This window comes from Electrona antarctica (assembly GCF_951216825.1).
Source record: "Electrona antarctica genome assembly, contig: scaffold_25, whole genome shotgun sequence".
Lineage (NCBI taxonomy): Eukaryota > Metazoa > Chordata > Actinopteri > Myctophiformes > Myctophidae > Electrona > Electrona antarctica.
The window spans coordinates 9,591,937-9,618,312 of record NW_027637034.1 but is presented as its reverse complement, the minus strand read 5'-3'; the positions used below and the strand labels follow the sequence as shown (position 1 = coordinate 9,618,312).

The following is a 26,376-nucleotide window of genomic DNA, read 5'->3' as shown; positions in this document are numbered from 1 at the left end:
TGGCTCAATACAAAGTCGGACAGTGTTTGCTGCGCAGGGGTATTCAATATAGCGCTCACACCGTCACTATAATTATAGTTTGGTAAACTGAAATAAAAAATAACTTTGAGTTATCCTGTCTAGTTGAAACTGCTGCCTTGAATTCGTTGGAATGTAACATTTAGAAGACAATGGCAAGCCGTCAACGGGTGCAGAGAGAGGTGTGAAGATCATTAGACAGTGGGGGAGACAATGGCCAATCAAATAGCACGAAAAACACCGGTCAGCCTGACCGTTAGCCGTCATATTAGTAGTGCATTTTTTTCAGACATCCTAGTGTTAAGGGTACCAATGTGGTCAGTTTCAAAGTCGTTTGCAGGTCATTCCATGTATTAGGGCCACAGAAGCCAAAAGCAAGTTCAGAGCTAACTTTTGGTACCTTGAATTTGGGGAAACTACTTGACCGGGTGCGGGTGTACTTCAGAAAAGATGAGATGGATTTAGGACAATCTCCAGCATGGCTTTAGACAAGAACAGGTGCCAATGCAGTTTTCCAACGTTATTATATAACATACAATGGTGAGTACCATAGCGATCACCCGTAATAAATCTAATCGATGAATGATAAACAGACTCTAGGAATTTAAGAGTGGATGCTGCTGCATGTCTATAGATTATGTCTCCATAATCCAAGACAGACAGGAACACATGGAAACTTTTTTTTTACCCCATGGTGTGAATGCAATGGTGTCTTAGCAAGTAACCCGAGTTATTTAAACTTGGGTCACACCGTTTAAATCTTTTTTGTTGTCCTGTGAGAACTGTGGACATGAAGGTGGCTCTTCAGATGACTTGAACTGTTGAAACTCTTGTCACAATGTTTACATTGGAAAGGTTTTTCTCCAGTGTGGACACGAAGGTGTTTATTCAGGTTACATGAATCCTTGAAAATCTTGTCACAATGTTTACATTGGAAAGGTTTTTATCCACTGTGGACACGAAGGTGTCTCTTCAGATCACTTGAATTGTTGAAACTCTTGTCACAATGTTTACATTGGAAAGGTTTTTCTCCAGTATGGATACGCTGGTGATTCTTCAGGTGAGATGACTCCCTGAAACTCTTGTTACACTGTTTACAGTGGAAAGGTTTTTCTCCAGTGTGGACACGAAGGTGTCTCTTCAGATCACTTGAACTGTTGAAACTCTTGTCACAATGTTTACATTGGAAAGGTTTTTCTCCAGTGTGGACACGAAGGTGTTTATTCAGGTTACTTGAATCCTTGAGAATCTTGTCACAATGTTTACATTGGAAAGGTTTTTCTCCAGTATGTTCACGAAAGTGTGTCTTTAGGGCACTTGAACGACTGAAACTCTTGTCACAATGTTTACATTGGAAAGGTTTTTCTCCAGTGTGGACACTTTGGTGTGTTTTCAGGGAAGATGATGCTTTAAAACTCTTGTCACAATGTTTACATTGGAAAGGTTTTTCTCCAGTGTGGACACGAAGGTGTGACTTTAGATAACTTGAACTGTTGAAACTCTTGTCACAATGTTTACATTGGAAAGGTTTTTCTCCAGTGTGGGCATACTGGTGTCTGTTCAGTTCACCTGACACACTGAAACTCTTGTCACAATGTTTACATTGGAAAGGTTTTTCTCCAGTATGTTCACGAAAGTGTGTCTTTAGGGCACTTGAACGACTGAAACTCTTGTCACAATGTTTACATTGGAAAGGTTTTTCTCCAGTGTGGACACTTTGGTGTGTTTTCAGGGAAGATGATGCAGTAAAACTCTTGTCACAATGTTTACATTGGAAAGGTTTTTCTCCAGTGTGGACACGAAGGTGTGACTTTAGATAACTTGAACTTTTGAAACTCTTGTCACAATGTTTACATTGGAATGGTTTTTCTCCAGTGTGGACACTCTGGTGTGTCTTTAGGTGAGATGACCGACTGAAACTCTTGTCACAATGTTTACATTGGAAAGGTTTTTCTCCAGTATGGACACGAAGGTGTGTCTTTAGGGCACTTGGACGACTGAAACTCTTGTCACAATCTTTACATTGGAAAGGCTTTTCTCCAGTGTGGACACGAAGGTGTTGCTTTAGGTTACCTGACTGACTGAAACTCTTGTCACAATGTTCACAGTTAAAAGGTTTTTCTCCAGTGTGGACTTGCTGGTGCTTCTTCAGGGAACCTGAGTCACTGAAACTCTTGTCACGCCGTTCGTCTTTATCGTCTTCACTGGTCTCATCCCAATCATCACTGTCTTCAGTGACTTCAGTGTCAGATTCAAGTTCAACTTCAATCTCAGAGCAGTGGGAAGATATGTGTTCTTCTTCTTCATCATCATCATTTTCTTCTTCACATTTCACTGCTAGTAATGTCAACGTTGACCCAACAGGTTCCTCTGGTCTTTGAAGAAGTTCCTCCTGTTCCTTTTTAAGCTCCTCCTGTTCTTCTTTAATATGTGGAGGCTCTGGTTCCTCCTGGATCAGACTGGGGCTCCTCTCCTGTTCAGGAGAAACCTCCTCTTTACACACAACCATGTGCAGGATGTCTAGGAGCAGAAACACAACATGATGGTCAACACTGGATTCCTAAAATGTAAACACATTATTCTTCCATGTTCCATGTACTAAATGAGCTATTACCTACAAAGATAAGATTGACTAAACCGTTACTAACTACAGGTTATTACTGTTCTGAAAGATTTTAGAAAAATACATTGTTTCTTCAGGAACAATATTTTCTTTCACATGAAACTTACTGAGGTGTGGCTGGTCTTCAGCTTCCTGTTTAATAGAAACGTTTTCAGCTTCCTGTTTAATAGAAACGTCTTCAGCTTCCTGTTTAATAGAAACGTCCCAGGCTGAGTCTGGAGAGTTCATCTTCACCTGGGAGTGATGCATCATGGGTATTGTAGTTCTTATGAGTCTGGATAGTTCGTCTTCACCTGCAGTCTGGACTCCGGCCTGAAATCAAGTGAATAAGGAAGGACTTTAATAACTGGAGACCTATAGTCCGGCAGCCAGGGGTGGGGAGTGGGAAATGTGTTTTTATTGGCCTACAATATTGCCTATATACTTAAAAATACTTAAATTACTACTTCCGGCCCACACAGCCCAATACAACGAGAGGAGGAGCAAAACGTTTTACGACATGTCTTAGTTTTCACCACAAGCGGTAATATGGCTTGCACGATGTGTTCAGAAATCACTATTTAGATCTGAACGTTGGGCGGATTGGACTAAAACAACAACTTCGAACTATTTTTTGGAGAAAACAAGCAGCAAAGAAACGACAATGAGCAACACGATGCTAACGTGAGTAGCATTATGACTTGATCAATCAAAAGCACAATAAAAGACCAATTGCCATTGATCTACGCCGGCAATGGTGGACTAAGTTTGAAGTAGCATGTGATGTGTCAAACTAGGGGGTTGTCATGATTCTGAATCCATTCCAAGCATTCGTTTTGCACAAAAAAACACTCATTGGGCTAAAAAACAGCCGTCATCATAAATGTGATGAGGTCAGCACATTTTTGGCTATTGCCGTTTTTAGCCCATGGAGTGCTTTTGTGGATGGAATGGATTCAGAATCCTTGCCTTATATAGGTTGTTAAAGGACAACTTTAGTTTTTTTCAACCAAGGTTCATGTTTTAGGTTGAAAGTAAAAGGTGAGTGTAATTCTTTTTTCATTTGCAGCTTTCTTTCGTTTTAGGGATTTTAGCTGTTTTTGACAGGGGGTGGGGGCATTCGAGCATGGGGCTAAATATCTATTTCTTTACAAAATGTTATAGCGATTTCTTTTTATTATTATTTACTATAGTCCTACTAGACCCCAAGAAATGACATCTGGCCACAAAAGATCACGGGATCTACTGACATATTGAGCCTATGACACACAGTGCGACATTCAGTAGATCCTGTGATCTTTTGTGGCCAGATGTAATTTCTTGCGGTTATAGTAAATAATAAAAAAATAAATCGCTATAAAATGTTGTAAAGAAATACATATTTAGCCCCATGTTCGAATGCCCCAAATGTCGAATGTCAAAAACAGCTAAAATCCCTAAAACGAAAGAAAGCAGCAAACGAAAAAAAATGAACACTCATCTTTTAGTTTCTCTAATAACAACCTACAACATGAACCTTGGTTGAAAAAAACTAAAGCTGTCCTTTAATAGTATGGTCACATATATCCTCCTATAAAAAAACAATTGCTCATTACCGTCAGACGGTCAGCAAGTCGACTCATGAATGTATGCATATAAACAATATTTCAGTAAAAAAAAATATATATATAATTTTCCCGCTTTAAACAAAAGAAGCCTGTTGGCTGCCAGACTAATGATGCGTAGCCTGCGGAGTTAGTTCAGGCAGACATACTCGAGGGGGTTCATGCCATGCTCAAGGCGCATACTATACTCAAGGGGTTAACATACTGCATTAAGGGTGTATAAGCGTGTGCAAGTCCCACACGTCATTCGCTGATGCACACTTGTATTCTCATTCTCTAATAAATATTGGTTACATCTATTCGTGAGTTGTCTGACTGAACTAGAGGTGTTAGCCCAACTCTCCAACATTTACATTTTTTAATTCAGGATTCAGGAGTGTGTGAGTGGGTTGGGCGTGTGGAAGCACTTTGGTTTCAAGGAGTGTGGTGAGGAACAACAAACCAATACAGTGTTAAGATGTGTTACAATGGTGTGTGTTAGGGTTACATTTCAATGGTGTGTGTTAGGGTTACATTTCAATGGTGTGTGCACCCACAACACAATAGGGCAGTAACCAAAGTCGACTTCTCAACAAGTCGACTTCATTGTCACAAGTCAACTCGCACCAGGAGAAGTCGAAAAAATTATTAAACTAGAAAGTGCCCCTCGGGCACAGGTCTCCACCAAGCCAGGTCAGGTTGTGGCCTCCTGGTGGCGCTATAACAGGCCAATGTGAAAAGGGTTGGATATAATCCTCAGCCTAGTAAGTGTGTGAAAGATTTCACGTAAATTGCATGCTGCGTTCATGATTTGAGGATTTTTGAAAGCTAATTATAGCCAATTAGGATGGAATATGAAATATCGGACAGATCCGACTTGATCACATGACTGTAGAGATTACTGTGTAACAAGATTTGTGTAGCGAGATTTTTGGACAGAATGAGGAGGAGTAATATAACAAAACAAAAGCTGCCTCATGGTGGCGCTATAATAGGCCGCTCTAGAAAATGCAGGGCAGAGGTTCATCGTTGGCATCCAGGGAGTGTGTGTGCAAAGTTTGGCATTGACCCGGTTAACGGTGCTGGAGATTAGCTGGTAACGGACAGACGGACGGAAGGACGGACGGACACACACACACACACACACACACGGACGGAGTGCAAAACATACTCTCTTCCCATGCCTTTGGCCTGGTGGAGACAAAAATCTGATTGACTAAGATGTATGTGTTAACATTACAGTGGACAGAGTACAAATCCTGCTCATTTACAAACTACGTTTGCACCTTTGACAACCTGCAGCTTGAAAAGGCCTTCAGCTCAGCTCTGAACTCGGTAGAATCTGCACCTGGCTGGCTGATAACAAACTATCATTACACCTGGGAAAAACTGAATCCATTCTCTGTGGATCAAATAGTAATCTCAACAAGGCAGATGGCATCTTGGTTAGAGTGGGCGACAATATAGTAGGGTCACAGACTAAGATTATGTGACCGTCCTCTGGGAAGGATGGTTTGATGATTGATTTGACCTCTATGGACCCTTTATAAAAGATTTAGCCCTCAGGTCCCTCGCAAAAATCCCAAATTCAAATTGGCGTCCGGCGCCATAGCCAAAAATGAACTTTTGATCTAGATGACCTAGAATCATGTATGAAGACACTTTTCCATACAAGTCAACCATGAGGATTCCAAATCTGACACCATTTTAATCATAAGACCATCATCAAGATGGCCGCCATCCAGTAGAGATAAAACATTACTTTTGTATAGGAAAGCAATCTATTTGGGGGTTGTAATTTTTACAGAGACAAAACACATGTGTCAGATAGCATTCTGTGTCACTGGTTTCTGAATCATCGGATTCAAATGACTCCACCCTCCTCCTCTGTGCATCATCCTCCTCCTCATCCTCCTCCTCCTCACTCTCAACTTCCTCGTCTTCTTCAACTGGTGCAGGTAGGTGTGTTGGGAGAGCAGGCCGCATGTGGCAGACAGGAGAACAGCGACCACCCACCACTCCCAATCTGTCCGAGTGGTGAGGGGTGGTGCTTCAGTGTGGGGTGGAGCACTAGATACGCCAAGTAGTTGGTGTGGAGGCAGTGTTGGCGTAGGCTATCTCCATCTGGAGGGAGACAGATTCATTATTTTTCTTCATTCTCTTCTACTTGGCAGCACAGGCTTCTTGTCTCCATAGATTACCTGTCCCGTATATGCAAAGAACTATTGTTCTACCTCCTTCTCAAGGTCAAGGCTATCTCCACACCATGAGAGCTGCTGCTGTGCCATAGAGCTCTTTACCACCTTGTCATACACTGATGATTTTCCTTTGCCATAGAAGCCTGAGTTGGCATCACAGCCTGCATAAACAGTGAAGTGGATGGTGTCAGCTTCAGACTGCTTAATGCTGTAGTCTACCATTGGTTGTTGTGTTGACAAGTTGATGCAATGTGGGACAACAGCATAGAGTTGACAATCACTGCATTCACATTCTGTGCCAGGTCTGTGAGGTAGCTGCATATTCATTTTTGCAACCACTCATTGTTACTGACTCATTTGAATGCCTTAGCAGAGGGGAAGGTGTCATTCAATTTCATGTACGTGTTGGTAACATGTGCCTTACCCTGTACACGCAGGTCTCGCTCATCATCTTTAGTTGAGTATGCTGCATCGTATGGGTCATTCACACAGATTATATTGTGAGCATCACAATGGCGGGCAAGGATGATGGATTACACCTTGTGGACATAGTCCAACCACTTGTATGGGTTGCCTTCTTGATCTCGAGTGAGAGTGAAATGAATAGGAAGGAAGGCAACCTGTTCAGCAGGAAGAGCTGTCAGCATCATCCCAGAAGTCAGGCAGCCACCTCCAATACTTATTGTTGTTGTATGCTAGCATCCACGGCTGCATAGCATGCAGAGAGCTGACATACTCTTCCCAGTTGTAGATATGGACTGCATGCACATTCTGCATTAGCTGTCATGGACAGGAAGTCCCTCCAGTAGTCTGCCATCTCACTGACCTCTGATTGGGAGAAAAGATTCTTGAGATCTGCATCATCCTCCAGTGCTGCATGAACAGAAGCAAGGGTTTCCTGGGAGAGACTTGTATTCCTCAGAATATCAAGATTCTCTCGTCTCCTCTGTTAGGTTGGATATCAGCCTGTCCTTGGCCAGCTGACTCATAAGTGCCTCCTTCAAAACCGCTCTCAAAGGGCACCTACGGACGGCTGCAATTCGAAACTGGCCTCCGTAAAATCTGAATTCCCCCGCCCACCGCCCACCCCCTTTTTCCCCTTACTGTATATGTTTATTTTCCCTTTTTACCTCCCTTATGATGAATTCCTGTTCTGTTCTTTGACTATATATAGAAGTGTCTATTTGGACGTCTCTAAATGTTTTGATGAATTGAACAAGGTGGACCCTCTTGTAAACAAGTGTAATGCTTAATTGGGTTGTCCACTCACAGTTAACAGTCTTTGTATTGAGTTTGTGCTGTAATTCTGCAAACTGTTAATAAATATTTCAATCAATACATCAGCCTCAAGCAACGCAGCCCCTCTTATAGGGCTGACCCAAAAAAATCGATCGATATGCACGGGAATCGATCTTTAAATAAAAAATCGAATAGTCATTTTTTTTAAAAAGCGGCCGCTTTTGGTCCGCGAACCGGCCCCATTTGGTCCGCGAGCCATGCTGCATGCTGGCGCCTCGCAGACCTCGCAACGCCTCCTCCCCTCTCCCCCCTCACTCGTGGTAACAACAAGGAAGTCAACAAGAACAGCTGCAGCCTGCAGTCATGCCGCCCAAAATAAATCAAAAGTGTAGAATCCCTGATTCCCTGCCACTACAACCCCTTCGGATTCGGAACGCATCTTCTCCAAAGCGGGATTTATTGTCTCTTTTCTGCACTAATATAAGTACGGTAACTAACTATAATATTGCACTCTCAGAGACAGAGACGCTTTTTAGGTTGTGCGAACGGAACGGTGCGGCCGCACAGGGCCTCACAGAGTCGCGCCTGCGAGACGGCATTTTTTTATTAGTTGAAATGGAACGGCTTTACGTGTCTCTCTCTCTCTCTCTCGCGCTCTCTCTCTCTAAGCAATTCTCTCTCTCTCTCTCTCTCTCTCTCTCTCTCTCTCTCTCTCAAAGCAATTCTCTCTCTCTCTCTCTCTCTCTCTCTCTCTCTCTCTCTCTCTCTCTCTCTCTCTCTCTCTCTCTCTCTCTCTCTCTCTCTCTCTCTCTCTCTCTCTCTCTCTCTCTCTCTCTCTCTCTCTCTCTCTCTCTCTCTCTCTCTCTCTCTCTCTCTCTCTCTCTCTCTCAAAGCAATTCTCTCTCTCTCTCTCTCTCATATTTCCATTTTGCACCAATATTATACTGCCATGTCTTAATACAGTGTTGCTTTTTACAAATAAAATAAGCAAATTAAGAAGATTGATCACAAAGTTAGTGTGCTACTTTGATGGGAATGCGATGCGATTAAGAACAGCTGCCTGGGTGCTGTGCGAACAGTGAATCATTATATAGTTTCTTACCTTGTGGCTCGTGCTGGTTTGAAGAAAGAAGAATTATAGGCATAATCCAATTATAATCCAAGGTTTGTTTGTCTGGAGGATGGAGATCCAACACTATGTCATATTATTAAAGTAGGCTAAGTAAACTTTAAGAAGAGCTGGTCAGTGAGAAGCTACTCCGCTCTGCTAATTTATCTGACCTATATTTGCGCAACTGACTGGCATTTGGTAGCCTAGTAATTATACTTATTTGGCAGCACCTGCAATTCAGTAACCTACAGGCCTACACATTTCAAAAGGCTTTCATATGCTATTAATATTTTTTTTAATAAGGTTTGTCCTTATAGATAGAAATGTGATAATTTTTGTATAGTTTTGGATATTAATTAATTAATTATTAAAGCACAGGGCCTCGCATTTCTCCCAGGCAGCTCTGATTGCGTGCGCCTCGCTGCTGTCATATAAAGCCTCGATTAAATGACGCTTTATTTCAGTTAATTTTACGGCAAGATAAGGAAAATGCCTTTCCTTTACACTTGCTTGTGCTGTTTCCACGAAGCCTCTGAGTTTATTTCAGTTATAAATGCAAAATGCCGTTGCTGTGCTGCTTTGGATTATATATTTTGTATTTGAGAGGTAATGCCTGTGTCAGGCAGTTTTATTTGATGTTGACTTGTTACGGTCGGATGTTTTATTGTAAGACTAATTATTTGTGCGTCACTGCTTTCATGAAGTCTGCTACAATTGGGCGGATTGGGTCAAAGCAACAATTGTTGCTTATTGTTAAATAAAATAATTGAGACCAATCCAAGCATGCGTTTCTCTCTGCTATATATGCTATATATGTTTTATTTATTTTAAGCCTAACACCGGGGCTCCACCGGGCGCGTCAGCGTCGCGTCTTCGTAACCGTCAGGGAATGTTCCCTTTTTAATCAATGAAGGGTGGCTCCACTGCCCGCGTTGCGTGACATTAACGCGTGCATTCAAATTGAACCGGTGCGTTTTTTGACGCACGCGACGGAGGCCTGGCGTAATTCATTGTGCGTCACTGCTCGCCTCGCACTCCCCCCCCCCGTCGGATGACGAAGCGTCGACGATCGATCGTGATTCGTTTCGAAGCGTCGATCATCAAAAGCATGATCGAAGGTCAGCCCTACCCTCTTATAATGCTTGCCTTTCAGCGCACAATCAACAGATCTCTCAGCAATGACTCCTCCCGCAACAAGTATATCTCCTAGCTCACTCCCCTTGTCAGAAGCAGTGAGTGCATTCTACGGCAATGAGACGCGGCGCTGCCGGGGGGAGGGGCGGCATCTGCCGGGGGATTATGTCACTCTACTGCCGCTCCATCTCGTGGCCGCCGTTCCACGCCGCGCTGCCAGGAAAAGGGGCTTTGACGCTGCCAGGAAAAGGGGCGGCATCTGCCGGGGAAACTGGGATTATGACACTCAACTGCCGCTCGCTTCCGTGGTAGTGTGTTGGTCCAACATGCGTTGCGTCGTGTTTGCGGTTTGGGTTAGGGTAAGGGTTTGGGGTAGAGTGTCGGACTGATGCCGCAGAGAAACACTGTCGCCTGCCACGGGTGTTCCGCGGCGGATGCCATGCGTTGCGTCATGCTTGCGGTTAGGGTTAGATTTAGGGTTTGGGGTAGAGTGTTGGACTGATGCCGCCGAGAAACACTACTGTACCTCCTGCCACGGGTGTTCCGCGGCTGATGCCGCTGCCAGAAAATGCACTCATCATCACACACTGTGTATGGAAAGGACCAAGAAAGGACAAGATGTCATGGTACTGGGTTCTCTGCCTTGATCAGAGTGATGAGGACGTACACGTACACAGGATGATCTCCCAGTAAAAAGGCAAAGGGCATGCGTTTTGTGATACTTGCAACAGGGCAAGTTGAAGAGGACGAGGAAATTGACAGGACGAGGAGGATGAGGAGGAGGATAATGATGCACAGAGGAGGAGGGTGGAGTTATCTGAATCTGATGATTCAGAAACCAGTGACACAGAATGCTCTGACATGTGTTTTGTGTCTGTACAAATTACAGCCCCCAAATAGATTGCTTTCCTATTCAAAAGTAATGTTTTCACTCTACTGGATGGCGGCCATCTTGAATTTCGGGGCCAAAACGAGGTCTTATGATTAAAATTGGGTCAGATTTGAAATCCTCATAGTTGACTTGTATGGAAAAGTGTCTTCATACATGATTCTAGGTCATCTAGATCAAAAGTTCCTTTTTGGCTATGGCGCCAGACGTGATTTTGAATTTGGCCCTCTAGCGAAAAATGCCGGGATTTTTGCGAGGGACCTGGGGGCTAAATCTTTTATAAAGGGTCCATAGAGGTCAAATCAATCATCAAACCATCCTTCCCAGAGGATGGTCACAGAATCTTAGTCTGTGACCCTACTAATAGTATCACACAGAAAGATGAAATTACCTACCTAGGTTCCATCCTGGAGGCAAATTTTCCCTGTGATAAAATGGCCACCAATGTAAAAAAAAACTTAACCAAAGAACAAGATTCCTATACAGGATCTCCTCACTCTCACTGGTCAACAAAAACACCATGAAGACCCGAACAGGAGCCCTCGTAAAAGGTTTATTTGAATCCTTTAGCGCCATCTAGTGTTATAATTCTCCCACTGCCGAGGTCTGCTCCCACTCTACGGAGCTTGTTTCCTTTCCGGGTTAAACAGGAAGGTGGGGGCCTCTGTGAGGACCACAACACCACTCGCATCAGCGACACCACAGCCTTTAGCTAGCAGTACAACCAGCTACATTTTCTCAGCGATGCGGTACAAACTCAAAAATGATTTACTATCGTCATGGACAGCTCTCGAACCTTTGGAGATACGGCGCTTTGAAAATCATGTTATAATGGAGGCTCAACGGAGCTGGATTTAAAAATCCCATCGCTGATGGGGACGGAGGCTCTCCATATTAGCCGGAGCAATGCTAAAAGGTAAACAGACGGACGGAGCGTTCATATATGGAGTAAACGGTTGTCTACGAACATACGCGTAGATAGCACCAGTAGGTACCATTAGCCTAGCTACATTTATAAACGTAGATAGCACCAGTAGGTACCGTTAGCCTAGCTACATTTATAAACATAGATAGCAGCAAAATAATTAACTATGCATGCACCTCTTGGTACCACAGCACCTCAAAAGCCCCTTAAAACAAGGCTCCAGACTTCCCAAAACAAACTGGTCAGGCTACTACTTGCCCTCACTCCCCGAACCCACATCACCCCTGCCCATGTCCATAGGCTGCCGCTGGAATGGCTTAGGTTGACGACAGTACAGTATTTTGCAATGGGCCTGGCCTACACGATTCACTACATTCACTACCACCGAAATACTTCCTTGATGTAAATGAAGTCCACAATCTCAACACCAGAGGGAGTTCAACAAACCACATGCAACCCAGATTAGGCTAAAACAATGGATTAAATTAATTTTGCTCCTATGCCACTAAATGTGGAACGCCCTACTAACATCAATTAAGAAATCCCCCCCCCCCCAACAAGTTAAAATAATATTACTGCTGCTAGTATTAACTACTGCTTATTTAGGATCACATTTATAACAGACTGATTGATTGAAGCGAAAATGGAAGCTATCGTTCTCATGATAATAAAAATCTAAACATTTTTGTAAAAAAAAGATTATCTGCCTAATAGAGCACCGAAGTCTGACGTCACTTTCAGTAGAGGGCACCAACACACAGGTTTATAGGTTTTTTATTTGTATTGAAATCTCCATAGGGTGATTTTATGTCGCTTCATATAAGAACTGTGTTTGAAAAATAAACCGACCACCCCAGCGTTTCTGTCAGGGGAGTGGCTGTGCGTCGTTAATGATGTCCATTCATATTTGATACAGCCAGTTTCTAGAGAAAATGGAATTAATGTGACCGCAAAAGCCTTGAAACTACATATGAATGCAATGTCGCTGAGCATATACGTCACGCCCAGCTGTCAACATATTGCGTTCCTGAGATTCCTCGTTGACGTAAGCTCAGCTGGTGGTGACTCGACTCGTACTAACCACGATACATTATATATCAATAAAATAAAAATAAAAATAAACGTAATTAACGTTCAGTTTCTGTTGTGCGACTCTGGGCTGTTTGGCTCGTTTCTAACGCTTATTTTGTTACTCTTTGGGTATATTTGTACATTTCCACCTTCAGTCGATGCTTCATATCCATATGAGTGAAAAGGCCGGGGTGGTCGGTTTATTTTTCAAACACAGTTCTTATATGAAGCGACATAAAATCGCCCTATGGAGATTTCAATACAAATAAAAAACCTATAAACCTGTGTGTTGGTGCCCTCTACTGAAAGTGACGTCAGGACTTCGGTGCTCTATGATGATGTCACTGGAGGACGGTGAGGCACAGACTGAGTAGAAAAGAATTGTGCCATTTTATCATGATTATTAATGAGGACCTATTATATGAAGATAGGTTGAAAAGTGGTCCTTTAACTGTTTGCAGAATTACAGTACATTTCAAGTACAACTGTGGACGACACCAGAAAGCATTACTTGTTTACAATCGGGTCAACCCTTTTCAATGAATCAGAACATGTAGAGACGTACAGAGATACACTTCTATATAGTAACCAAAAACAGGAAATCATCATAAAAGGAGGTAAAAGGGGAAAAACATCTAGGGATCCATCTTGCGCCACCCTTAACCCTTATCCCTAAACGTATTCACCATTTTTTACTATTTTGAAAAACATTTTAAACTAGCCGATCTACATGAGACATTGTGAGCTTGTAGATCGGCTATTTGAACTATTTTAAAAGGTTTTTTTTAAATATTAAAAAAATAACAAATTAGTTTAGGGATAAGGGCAAGATATACCCCATAGTGAGGGGAAAAGGGGTGGGTGGGGTGGTGGGGGGTATTCAGACTTTACGGGGGCAGTTTCGAATTGCAGCAGTCTGTAGGTGGCCTTAAAACAAGTTACAATATTATTACTGCTGCTAGTATTAACTACTGCTTGTTTATAACAAGTTACAATATTATTACTGCTGCTAGTATTAACTACTGTTTGTTTATAACAAGTTACAATATTATTACTGCTGCTAGTATTAACTACTGCTTGTTTAGGATAATTTATAACTAACTATCAGATATGAGAGAAATACTCGTCGTGTTGTTCCATGTTAAAAGATGAGTCAATAATATAAAAGATAAATGTAGTAAAAACAAGGTGACTCAGTTCATCTTACCTGCTGTGTTTCAGGGTTGAGCTGCTTAACGACCACACTGTTTTCAAACCTTTACTATTACTATTATTATTATTATTATTAAAGTGTTTTCTAAGACACTGCTAACAGGCTAACAGCTAGCTGTGTGTGAACGCACATAGGCCTACTGTGCAAGAACTGTGCGCATGCGCACTAGCCCTGCTGCAGAGCCATATAAAGTGAGAAAGAGTTACGACAACTCTGTTCACGTCACGGGGCTTCAGTCCAATGGCGGCTCTTCTACATATACTTCTATTGAAAAGGGACATCCGGGAGTTTACGGAATGCATTGGAGTCTATGGGCTCGCGCGAGAACATGAACCACGTGACCAGGCTGTTTTCTGCCCCCTCAATGTCGTAACCTATATATATACTCTATGGTCGTAACTCTCTCTGTGGCTCTGCCATGCTGGAGTCTGGAGCGTGCACGGTGCACGTACCATGAACGGTCACTAGGGGGAGCCATGGTACAGTGTAATACAGTGGGGAGTAGCTATAGAACAGCTATAGAGCTGAAAACTCTCCCATAGAGATTTACTAAAATATTGATATCAATTATTCTGAGCCTAGAATCAATCCATCCAGGATCCTGGTAAGTCATGACCATAACACCTCTGATTCTGTGAGAAAACAAACAAACAACAAGATTGCATATTTAATTATATGATCCCAGGTTCACAACACTGATGATGTGTCCAAGTTCATGCATCAGTAGATGTTTAATTAACTGTATCTGCTGCTGCTTTGTGTATCCTGACTCAGACTGTATGCCAACTGCAACATGGAAAGACGTCAAGGTGTCTGATTTCAATACACATCATGTACCATAGAGTCTATGGCATAGACTTACTTTATTCTGTTATTCTATTTGATCATAAAAGGCAAATGTACTCTTGAATAAAAATACTAATTGATTAATTGTCTAATAATAATAACAATATTTTGATTTATGAGTTGATTTACTAAACTGTGCAATGAAGTTACAGCACTGCTTTGCCCGTTAGAGTAAGCATGTTTATTTGTACATTTCAACAAGGAAGGCAGTGTGCTTTATACACACAACATCTGGGCGGGAACCCCTTTTGGTGTTTAAGCATTATGTTATACTTTAGCTATTGAAAAATAGCAGATCTACAAGCTCGTAGTGTGGCACCGAGTGCCGCACTACAAGCTTGTAGATCTGCTATTTTTGATTTTTTTTTTAAATGTGGTGCAAATGAATATATATTCTTTCACAGCAAACGTTTTTAACTTGAATCTTTGCTCCTGGGGGGTCCCTGGAACAACATATTTTCAGATGGGGGTCCAAATGGGTTAAGAGCAATGTAAAGGGTGATGCATTCACAATAAAAGGACATTTGAATACAATGAAAACTATTGGTTTAGAATAGAAAAATAAGAATAAAATAAAAAGCAAACTGAATATAGACCCACAAACCTCAGTAAAAAGCAACAGTAAACATAAACGTCCTGGGCTTTGATTTCAAACAAAGTGTTGTAGATGTGACAGGAGTTGGGTTAGGTAGAGGTTCAGCCAGACTGTTGAACACTCAACATTCTTTTACTTACTTTATGTAATTGTAAGGTAGTGGCCTTTTGGTCAGCAGGTGTCACTGTTGACTGAAGTTCTTTCACCTGTGGGTTCAGCAACTCACCTTTTTGTCCCTCACTGGCCACCGTAGTTTAGGAAACTAGGCAGCCACGGGCGCCATCTCTGATTGTGTTTTTCTGTCTTTGTGAAAAGGTGAGCACGTTTTTATGACTGTCTGAACAATTTATAAAATATAGGAGTTAAATATGCCCATCCAGTGGGTTTGTTGCCACAGAGTGTTTGCTAAGATGCTTAACTATGTTTCAGTGTGATTCTGAGAAATATGCTATGTTTTTGTACTTTAATACTGTGTGTGTGTTGGCCAGTTTGGTGAGCACTGAAAATAGACCTCACTGAAATGTGAACAAGAGGTTTTTACATGTTTTCTATATCATTCTGGTTATTGAAACCCAATGGGTATTTTATGTGGTTGATGTTATTTAGTATTAGGACATATATTTATGGTGTTTTTCTGTCTTTGTGAAAAGTGGAATCGCCATACTACAGCCATTACCAGCAGCAGAACCTGTGAACTGAATCAGCAAATAAATGAACCGGTCTCAACCACGATCCAGAACCGCTGTGTCCAGTGTCCCTTCTCTCCGCACAACACCCCAGATCATAATACTACAAACACAACGCAGAGTCCAAGGGTGTGTAGAGAGGCCCGTAACACTGTGGGTTACATAATGATATGCTTAGGTATTCCAGGCCACTAGGTGGCACTGCGGTCTGTGAGAATACACTGTTGGTACTTGGAGGGAGAACGCTGAATAAATACTCATTTATTGTTGACTAGCCCAGAGTGTCGGACGTCAGCTCATTACATGGTGTCAGAATATACGAATTCTCGCCGACATGGATGGATTAAAAGCACCAGATGCATTGAACCTGGATGGAAATATTGCTGAAAACTGGAAAAGATGGAGACAAAAGTTTGAACTTTACATGACAGCTACCGGCATTGAAACCAAAGCTCAGAAGGTACAGTCCAGCACGTTGCTGCATGTAATCGGGGATGAAGCTCTGGAGATTTACAACACATTTGTATTTGGGGCCGATGAAGATAAAACAAAGCTCAAAACCCTACTGGAGAAATTCGATGCACATTTTACACCCCAGAAAAACGTAACCTTTGAAAGACACGTGTACACATGGTGGAAGAACAGTCAGATTCAGAAACTGAATTCTATGTTGACATGGTGCAAGCAGACCACGGTGAAGACTGGGAAGTGAACTTGAAAATCAGTGGCCGAAAAATAAAATTTAAAATAGATACAGGTGCTCAATGTAATGTCATCCCTGAATCCATTCACAGAGACATTTGTGATAAACTGGAGAAGTCAAGAGCTAAGTTAGTGACATATGCAGGACATTGCTTAATGCCAAAGGGCAAATGCAGACTGTTGTCTGAATACAAAGGAAAGTACCATGTCATCAAATTTCAAGTTGTGGATAAAAACGTGCAACCGGTGCTAGGACTAAAAAGTAGTGTGAGCCTGGGCCTCATAAAACGAGTTGGAGAGGTGAAGAAAATGCACAATCAAGATATACAGGAGAAGTATGCTGATGTGTTTGAAGGACTGGGATGCATCGAAGGAGAACAGCACATTAAAATCAGAGCGGATGCATGGCCGGTTGTCCATGCTCCACGGAAAGTCCCTGTGGCACTCAAAGACAAAGTAAAAGCTGAAAAGGATGGAAAAACTGGATGTCATTGAAAAGGTGACGGAACCAAGGGCATGGGTGAGCAGCATGGTGACTGTATGGAAACCAGAAAAGCAAAAAATCTGAATATGTATGGACCCTAAAGATTTAAATGATGCCATTGAGAGGGAACACTACCCTATGAAGACCATTGAAGAAGTCATGACTCGAATGCCAGGAGCAAAGATTTTCAGCACTCTAGACGCACAATGTGACTACTGGCAGGTGAAATTAGACAAGAAAAGTTCAGAGCTTTGCACATTTAATACCCCCTTTGGTAGATACGCATACAAAAGGCTGCCTTTTGGAATCAACACAGTCGGTGAAATATTCCAGAGACTCATGTCTGAGATGTTCGAGGACATAGAAGGCGTGGAGGTCATTGTCGATGACATCCTTGTGTGGGGGAAAGATGAAGAACAGCATGATCAGAGGCTCAAAAGAGTGATGGACAGGGTAAGAGAGAAACACATAAGGCTGAATCCTCAGAAATGCACATTCAAGGCAAAGAAAGTCAACTACATGGGACACATCCAGACAGCCGATGGATTTAACCCAGATCCAAAGAAAGTGGAAGCAGTCAGAAAAATGCAAAAACCCACTAATAAGACCGAGTTACAACAATATCTGGGGATGATAACATACCTGGGCAAGTTTCTACCAGAGTTATCTATACTGTCACTGCCCCACTACGGATCTTGCTGGAAAAGACCACGGAATGGAGCTGGATGGAGGAGCAGGACAAGTGCTTTGAGAACCTGATAAAAATGGTAACTGAAGCTCCAGTACTAATTTTTTATGATGCATCTCGGCCTGTGAAACTGAGTGTGGATGCATCTAGCTGCGGTGTCGGAGCAGTGCTGTTCCAGGATGAGCGCCCCATAGCGTATGCATCAAAAGCATTTACAGACACTCAAAAACGATATGCACAAATAGAAAAGGAGCTGGCTGCTATCGTGTTCGGCTTTATTTTTTAATTCAAGACATTTTCCACACATTGTTAACAATACATTTTCAAAACTTCCAAAGTATTTTATCTGTGAATCCCTATAGTATTTGGAATACAATTCACTGTTTTCCAAAATGTCAGTTTGTCACTTCCCTCTTCACGTTAAATAGATCCCGTGATCTTTTGTGGCCAGATGTAATTTCCTGGGGTCTAGTAGAACTATAGAAAACAATAATTAAGAAATCGCTGTACAATTTGGTAAAACAAATAAATTGACCCACTTGTTCGAATGCCCCCGCCCCCTGCCAAAAACGCTAAAAGTGTTTAAACGAAATAAAGCAGCAAATGAAAATATATATAACACTCATCTTTAACTTTCTCTAATAACCTAAAACATGAACCTTGGTTGAAAAAACCCCAAAGTTGTCCTTTAAGGTTTAACATGAGGAGAAAAACTAAAGATCAGGAGAATGGAGGCCTCTATTGACAGGATTGATTGAATAGTTTATTAGACATGAATGTAAAACAGCAACAGAGTTCAGTCAAACACTGATTCCAAAATGGAGAACACAAAAACAAAGTCCTGGCGGTCTTGTTTCCATTCCGGCCCTATGTAATCAATTCATAATAGCAGAACAACACAAATCACACTTTGTGTGAAATGAGGGGCGCTCTTATCATCATACATCACATTCCATGCTCAGCCAATCAAATCATCACAAATGTCATTCCGGCATTAACTTCTTCTGCCCTCACAATTATATCCTCAATATGTACATCAGCCAATCAAATCATCGCTATGGGATGATGATCAGCCAATCAAATCGTGTTTGTGTTCACACAAAGACAAAGCCCAATAGGAGGAGCTAGCGCCCCTCAACAAAAAAATCAATATTATCAAAAACAACAACAACAAAATATATCATTACAGGAAATAATAAAACACTAAATGTACAGAGTGGGAGAGAGTTAGGATGGGGCGTGGTCACCTGTTTAAAGGAGAAGTGATCATTTCATCTCCATTGGGCCTGCTGAAAGGTGGACTTTCAGGCCTGTTTTAAAATATGTAAGTGATCTGCATTTTTTGAGGGAAGGGGTCAAGGCATTCCACGCCAGGGTGGCCGTGCTGTAGAAGGATAATTTACCCATATTTGTTTTGAAATATAGGAGCAGTATAATAATCTATAATATTGTCCTTGTCTATCGACCTCCCTACGAACATACAGCTGTTTAATTTGATCCTCCCAGTGAGCACATTTTTCATTCATTCAAGTTTTGTTTATTCTCGAAATTACACTGAGTAATCAAACTCAATTTCAGTGTCGTCGAGTAATACAATATCATGTAGAAAAAACATTACAATACATCAAAAGATCAGGAAAAGAAAAACAAGATATACATGTGAATTACATAGGTTTACAAATAAAAAGCTAAGACAAATTTACAAACTATCTATAACAGTTACATATTGTGGGGGTCTGTATGCTCACCAAGGTTTTAAAACGACTTAAGGGTACAAATGTGGTCAGTTTCAATGTCGTTTGCAGGTCATTCCATGTATTAGGGCCACAGAAGCCAAAAGCAAGTTCAGAGCTAACTTTTGGTACCTTGAATTTGGGGAAACTACCGTAAATCCTCAAATACATTCCTTCCTTCAATAAAAAGCTGTCCCTCTATTAATTACCAGGGGTGGCGTTGAATTAAGTAGGCTATATTAAAACCGTCCTTCTTTTATTAGCCGGGTTTTTTTGGGTTTTGTTTTTTTCAAGTGCCATATCTGTTACCTTCGCTGCCCTGACTGGCTGGCTGTCACTATAGTGTCCAAATGCCGGTGGTCGCATTGCTCGCGCTGGCGCACAACGCAACAAACTAACAAACAAACTTCGGGAGAGAACGCCACTATAAGCACTTTTCATGGCCACGGACAACGAGAGCACAGTCTAACAGCGGATGGAGGAAAATGACACAAGACCAAGCAAGTGAGAGCTGTTTCTGTTTGTGACATGACGTGCTGCGAGCTCGCAGATCTACGCTTCATGCAACGAATGTACCGTACGTTCGTTCTATTAAAGGGTAGATCGCTACCGTTTGGGGGCTGCTCAGCAGCCCCCAAACGATAGCGGATCTAGCCTTATAGAACGAACGTACCGATATGCTGTGAGCTTAGCCTGTTGCTAACGCGACCCCCTCCTCTATCTCTCTCGCTCTCTCTCGCGCGGCGGCTCTCTCTCTAACGCGACTCTCTCTCTCCACCGTTGAAGTTGCAATAGTTGGATCACTGCAATGTTGCACTGTTCATATTAGCTGCTTTGATATTATGAAATCATTATGAAATTATTAGGAAATGGCCTACCATACATTTTATGTTATTATTTGCATCTGAACTTGTCATTAGCCTAAATGTAGGCCTAGATACATACCATACCATAGCCTATTTGAATAATAATAAATAGTACTGTGACCCGATTTGACTGAGGGACTGCCATTGGATTTTATTTTCATGTCATATGAAAGCAGGGAGTTTAAAATTGATGTTTTGATTTTATTATGGTATTTACCAGAGGCAATATGCCAATATTGTTATTAAAATGACCAGTGAGCACCCACAACTGCACTTTTTAATATGTTATGAGGACTTGGTTTCAATAAATGAGTCCAGTACATTTTACAGGGTTCTAACTGTCTAACCCAAAATGTGATTTATTCATTATGATCAGTTTGAAAAGTAGAAATATAGGCCTCCTTCTTATAGCTGCCTCCTTCCAATAAAAGCCCGGTATCAGAATTGGTTGAGACAAATAAGCCCCGGATTATAAATGAGGATTTACGGTACTTGACCGGGTGTACTTCAGAAAGGATGAGATGTATTTAGGACAATCTCCAAGCATGGCTTTATACAAGAACAGGTGCCAATGCAGTTTCCGTCTCTCTGTCAGGGAGGACCATCCAACCTTGTTATATAAGATACATTGGTGAGTACCATAGCTATCACCTGTAATACATCTAATCAATGAGTGATAAACAGAGTCTAGGGATTTAAGGGTGGATGCTGCTGCATGTCTATAGATTATGTCTCCATAATCCCAGACAGACAGGAACACATAAGGGAAACTTTATTTTTGTTACCCCATGGTGTGAATGCAATGGTGTCTTAACAAGTGACCCGAGTTATTTAAACTTTACATTGGAAAGGTTTTTCTCCAGTGTGGACACGAAGGTGTGTTTTCAGGGAACCTGACTCACTGAAACTCTTGTCACAATGTTTACATTGGAAAGGCTTTTCTCCAGTGTGGACACGATGGTGTGTTTTTAGGGATTGTAATATAGTAAAACTCTTGTTACAATGTTTACAGTTAAAAGGTTTTTCTCCAGTGTGGACACAAAGGTGTGTCTTCAAATTACTTGAAATGCTGAAACTCTTGTCACAATGTTTACATTGGAAAGGTTTTTCTACAGTGTGGACACGAAGGTGTTGCTTCAGGAGATATGAGTCTCTGAAACTCTTGTCACAATGTTTACATTGGAAAGCTTTTTCTTCAGTGTGGACATACTGGTGTCTGTTCAGGTCATGTGACCGTTTGAAACTCTTGTCACAATTTTGACAGTGGAAAGGTGTTTCTCCAGTGTGGACATACTGGTGTGACTTCAGATGACTTGAAAAGTTGAAACTCTTGTCACAATGTTGACAGTGGAAAGGTTTTTCTCCAGTGTGGACATACTGGTGTCTGTTCAGGTCATCTGGCCTACTGAAACTCTTGTCACAGTGTTCACATTGGAAAGGTTTTTCTCCAGTGTGGACACGAAGGTGTGTTTTCAGGGAAGATGATTTAGTAAAGCTCTTGTCACAATGTTCACATTGGAAAGGTTTTTCTCCAGTGTGGACACGAAGGTGTATTCTCAGGTTAGATAACAGAATGTAACGCTTGTCACAGTGTTGACATTGGAAAGGTTTTTCTCCAGTATGGATACGCTGGTGTTTCTTCAGGTAAGATGACAAACTGAAACTCTTGTTACAATGTTTACATTTGAAAGGTTTTTCTCCAGTGTGGACATACTGGTGTCTGTTCAGGCCACCTGACCGACTGAAACTCTTGTCACAATGTTTACATTGGAAAGGTTTTTCTCTAGTATGGACACGAAGGTGTTGCTTTAGGTTACCTGACTGACTGAAACTCTTGTCACAATGTTCACAGTTAAAAGGTTTTTCTCCAGTGTGGCCATGCTGGTGCTTCTTCAGGGAACCTGAGTCACTGAAACTCTTGTCACGCCGTTCGTCATCATCGTCTTCACTGGTCTCCTCCCAATCATCACGGTCTTCAGTGACTTCAGTGTCAGATTCAAGTTCAACTTCAACCTCAGAGCAGTGGGAAGATATGTCTTCTTCATCATTATTTTCTTCTTCAACTTTTACTGCTAGTAATGTCAACGTTGACCCAACAGGTTCCTCTGGTTTTTGAAGTAGTTCTTCCTGTTCCTCTTTAATGTGAGGAGGCTCTGGTTCCTCCTGGAGCACACTGGGGCTCCTCTCCTCTTCAGGAGAAACCTCCTCTTTACACACAACCATGTGCAGGATGTCTAGGAGCAGAAACATAACATGATGGTCAACACTGGATTACTAAAATGTAAAACCATTCTTCTTCCATGTTCCATGTACACAATTAATTATTACCTACCAAGATAAGATTGACTAAACCGTTACCAACTACAGATTATTACTGTTCTGGAAATACTAAAAAAGTAATGTGAAGTAATATATTTAGTTACTTTAACACCAAAATGAATAATGATATGTTATATCAACAAGCATAATACGTCAAGCTGCGCATCAGCGTACCAAAACCTAACCCACGGGGAAGACCGTTGACTGGCCTAAGTAGCCTACCTGCTGCGCTGCTATAATATTATGTTATCAACATAATGTCATATCGTTGACCTAAATGGCGTTATATCAACAAGGATAGTAGGATTATCTTTCTTGTCTTTATTGTCTTTTTTCAGAAATTACTTTGGTCATGTGGAAAACTTTGGTTAAAAATGCAGAGTGACCCATTACTTGACATGGGTTACATTGTGTTCTGATCAGTTCAATGTTTTGACATCAAATAATAATCCTGTACCATGTGGTGTTTCATTAGCTCAAGCGTGACAAAATAGGCTACAGCTTGTTGTTGTTCCGCTGCTGCTGCTCTGAACACACGTGAACTGTAAATATACAAAGGATTCGACAGTGACGTCACTGTTATGCTACGCAACACGGAAGTAACGTGGACTCGAAGCAGTTTATAAACCACAGTCAGTGACGCATGGATGACGAATCCTTGGTATTTACATTCAAGCTCACTGGAGCACACCCATCACTCCTGCCCCCCATACCCCTCCACCCCTGAGCCAGGGGAAGAACCCCACACCCATCACTCCTGCCCCCCATACCCCTCCACCCCATGAGCCAGGGGGAGCACCCCACACCCATCACTCCTGCCCCCCATACCCCTCCACCCCATGAGCCAGGGGGAGCACCCCACACCCATCACTCCTGCCCCCCATACCCCTCCACCCCATGAGCCAGGGGGAGCACCCCACACCCATCACTCCTGCCCCCCCATACCCCTCCACCCCCTGTCTACCATCATCTATGCAAGCAGGTGTGTAACTGATGACAATTAGGAGAATGGAAACAGGTTCTTCCAATCTGATTAGCCGGAGGACGCAAATCTACACCATCTGTACTTAAACACTCTATACTTAGTGAACTAACCGTCAACCACACAACACACAGACAGAGATACCAAGTCAAACTGAATTTGTACTATTTATACTAGGGATGTGCCGATGAGACATTTTGGACGATATCGATATCCGATGTAATGAATTGCCGTTATGGCCGATAACCGATATTACCGATGTCGATATGATCTCATTCTGTATTGAAAAATTATAATTATTTTGTCCATTCTGAAAAATAACAGGGTGTCTGCACTGCAGGCTTAGTATAGGCAAATCAGTTTTAACTTAAATACCGTTATATTTAATATTGTGAGCTTGTAGATCTGATCAAGCTGTTACTTTGGGCTTGTTTATTTGTAAAGACGGACCGATCTGATTGATTAATCAAACTGATGCAGATTAATCTAAAAATAACTAAAATCGGCCGATACCGATGTGTTTGCAGATTAATCTCCCATCACTAATTTATACTACAATGTTTTGGCTTGCAGCCAGCCCACATTGTTTCTTCAGGAACAATATTTTCTAGTTTTCTATTGTTGTCCAGTGAAAATAAGACATGTGGCAGCCCCACAGAACAGAACATATTAAAGAAAGGAAGAGAACATGAAACTTACTGAGGTGTGGCTGGTCTTCAGCTTCCTGTTTAATAGAAACGTCTTCAGCTTCCTGTTTAATAGAAACGTCTTCAGCTTCCTGTTTAATAGAAACGTCTCTGGCTGAGTCTGGAGAGTTCATCTTCATCTGGGAGTGATGCATCATGGGTATTGTAGTTCTTATGAGTCTGGAGAGTTCGTCTTCACCTGCAGTGGACTCCGGTCTGAAATCAATAGAATAATAACTGGAGACCTATAGTCCGGCAGCCAGGGGTGGGGAGTGGGCCATTTGTTATATTGTTTTTTTTTTTATTGGCCTAAAATATTGCCTATAACTTACATAAATGAATGAATCCACATACGTTTTTATATGTGACCATAAAACTGTCAACATTTCATTATGCTTTAAGTAGCATGTGATGTGTCAAACTAGGGGGTTGTCATGATTCTGAATTAATTCCAAGCATTAGTTGGCTTTCATATACTTTTAATATATATACGCTATATTTGTTTTTTGTTTTGAATATGTTATAGGTGTTAATTTAAACCAATTCATACATTAATCAAGAACACTTTAACAAGATACAATACAATGTAGATCGGGTGATTTTTTTTTTTTTTTTTTTTAGATCTGTAATCTGTTAAATCGGTTTATTGAAAATAGCTGATCTGCAAGCTCACTACTAGGTTGTAGATGGATTATAATACAATTATACTAATAGCGATATATAAATAAAATCATGACATGACCAGCTAGACACCCAATTAAAATAGATCACTCCCGGCGACCCAGCCGGGAGTGATCAAGTCCCGACTTACGTCCCAGTAGCTACCCTCAATCAGTCCCACAAGGGCAAAACCAGGGGCCCACAATCCGTTGGAACTACTCCAGAACTACTCTGCCAGGGCTGGGAGGTACACTTCTGGCGCATGGAGGGACTAGGCTCTGTGGGTTGTCTCCTGTCCGGGCCCCTCCTACGTCTCACCAGGTCCACTCCTGCTCTCACCAGGAGTAGAGCGAGGACCTGTGCGTTGCACCAGAGTCCCAGCACCAGACAGTTCATTCAGGAGTGGTGGGCAATGGTTCCGCAGGGACATGGTGCTGCGGTTCCGCTTGCTGCTTGCATGGCCCTCCCAAAGGCCTCACCGAGGGCTGTTGGGCTTCCTCCTCACGGAGGACACAGGCTGGGGCGCTAACCCATACTGCTCACCCGGGTGCCGTCTACATTCCGGCTGCCACCCGTCTCTCCGGTGGTCTAAAGTCCTTTGAAGTATGAACTGAGCAAATCTGCACCATTCTAAGTGAATAAAGTAGTATGTAATGCCATGGAAAGTCACTGTTTACAAGCTCGTCATGTCACACAACAGGGCTCCCAAATGACAAATGTTAACTCCCTCCCCCCACATTCTGCTGGACCCTCTTGTAAACAAGTGTAAGGCTATATTATGGTGTCGTCCACAGTTAACAGTTTTTGCATTGAGTTACTGTGCTTGAAATGTACCCATTCTGCATACAGTTAATAAACACTTCAATCAATCAAAAGCATCTCGGTAGCTTAATGCTAGCTGACCACACGTCCAGTCCCTTGTTAGCTAGCCTCTAGCTAACGTAGCATTTCCAAACCACTCCATATTCGGTCAGAATGTTAATCTGAACACAAACAAGACATCATAACAATGTGTTCAACCATTCAGGAGCATCAATACTCATTTTGTACCTGAAAAGTGTAGATTTCAATGAAGCTTCTGGAACAACGTCTCTTAGAGCTGAATTCCAAAGCCACTCGGTCAGTCCAGCATGGCGGTGTGACGTC

General features: G+C 42.0%; 2 protein-coding genes across 2 annotated transcripts; both read right to left on the bottom strand.

Moving 5' to 3' along the window:
* Positions 1-343: 343 nt before the first annotated feature.
* LOC306919482 (uncharacterized protein) lies at positions 344-14,112 on the bottom strand. Its single transcript, XM_079532250.1, has 3 exons — positions 13,978-14,112; positions 2,749-2,953; positions 344-2,538 (listed from the first exon to the last, which is right to left on the bottom strand). The coding sequence occupies exons 2-3, from the start codon at positions 2,891-2,893 to the stop codon at positions 962-964; spliced, it is 1,722 nt and encodes a 573-aa protein (XP_079388376.1). The 5' UTR covers positions 2,894-2,953; positions 13,978-14,112; the 3' UTR covers positions 344-961.
* Positions 10,059-26,376, bottom strand: LOC306919271 (uncharacterized protein; the record flags this gene model as incomplete). Its single annotated transcript, XM_079532084.1, has 6 exons — positions 26,281-26,376; positions 24,584-24,786; positions 22,126-22,817; positions 17,585-17,728; positions 16,546-16,612; positions 10,059-10,270 (listed from the first exon to the last, which is right to left on the bottom strand). Exons 2-6 carry the CDS (start codon positions 24,726-24,728, stop codon positions 10,059-10,061), a joined length of 1,260 nt encoding a protein of 419 aa, XP_079388210.1. The 5' UTR covers positions 24,729-24,786; positions 26,281-26,376.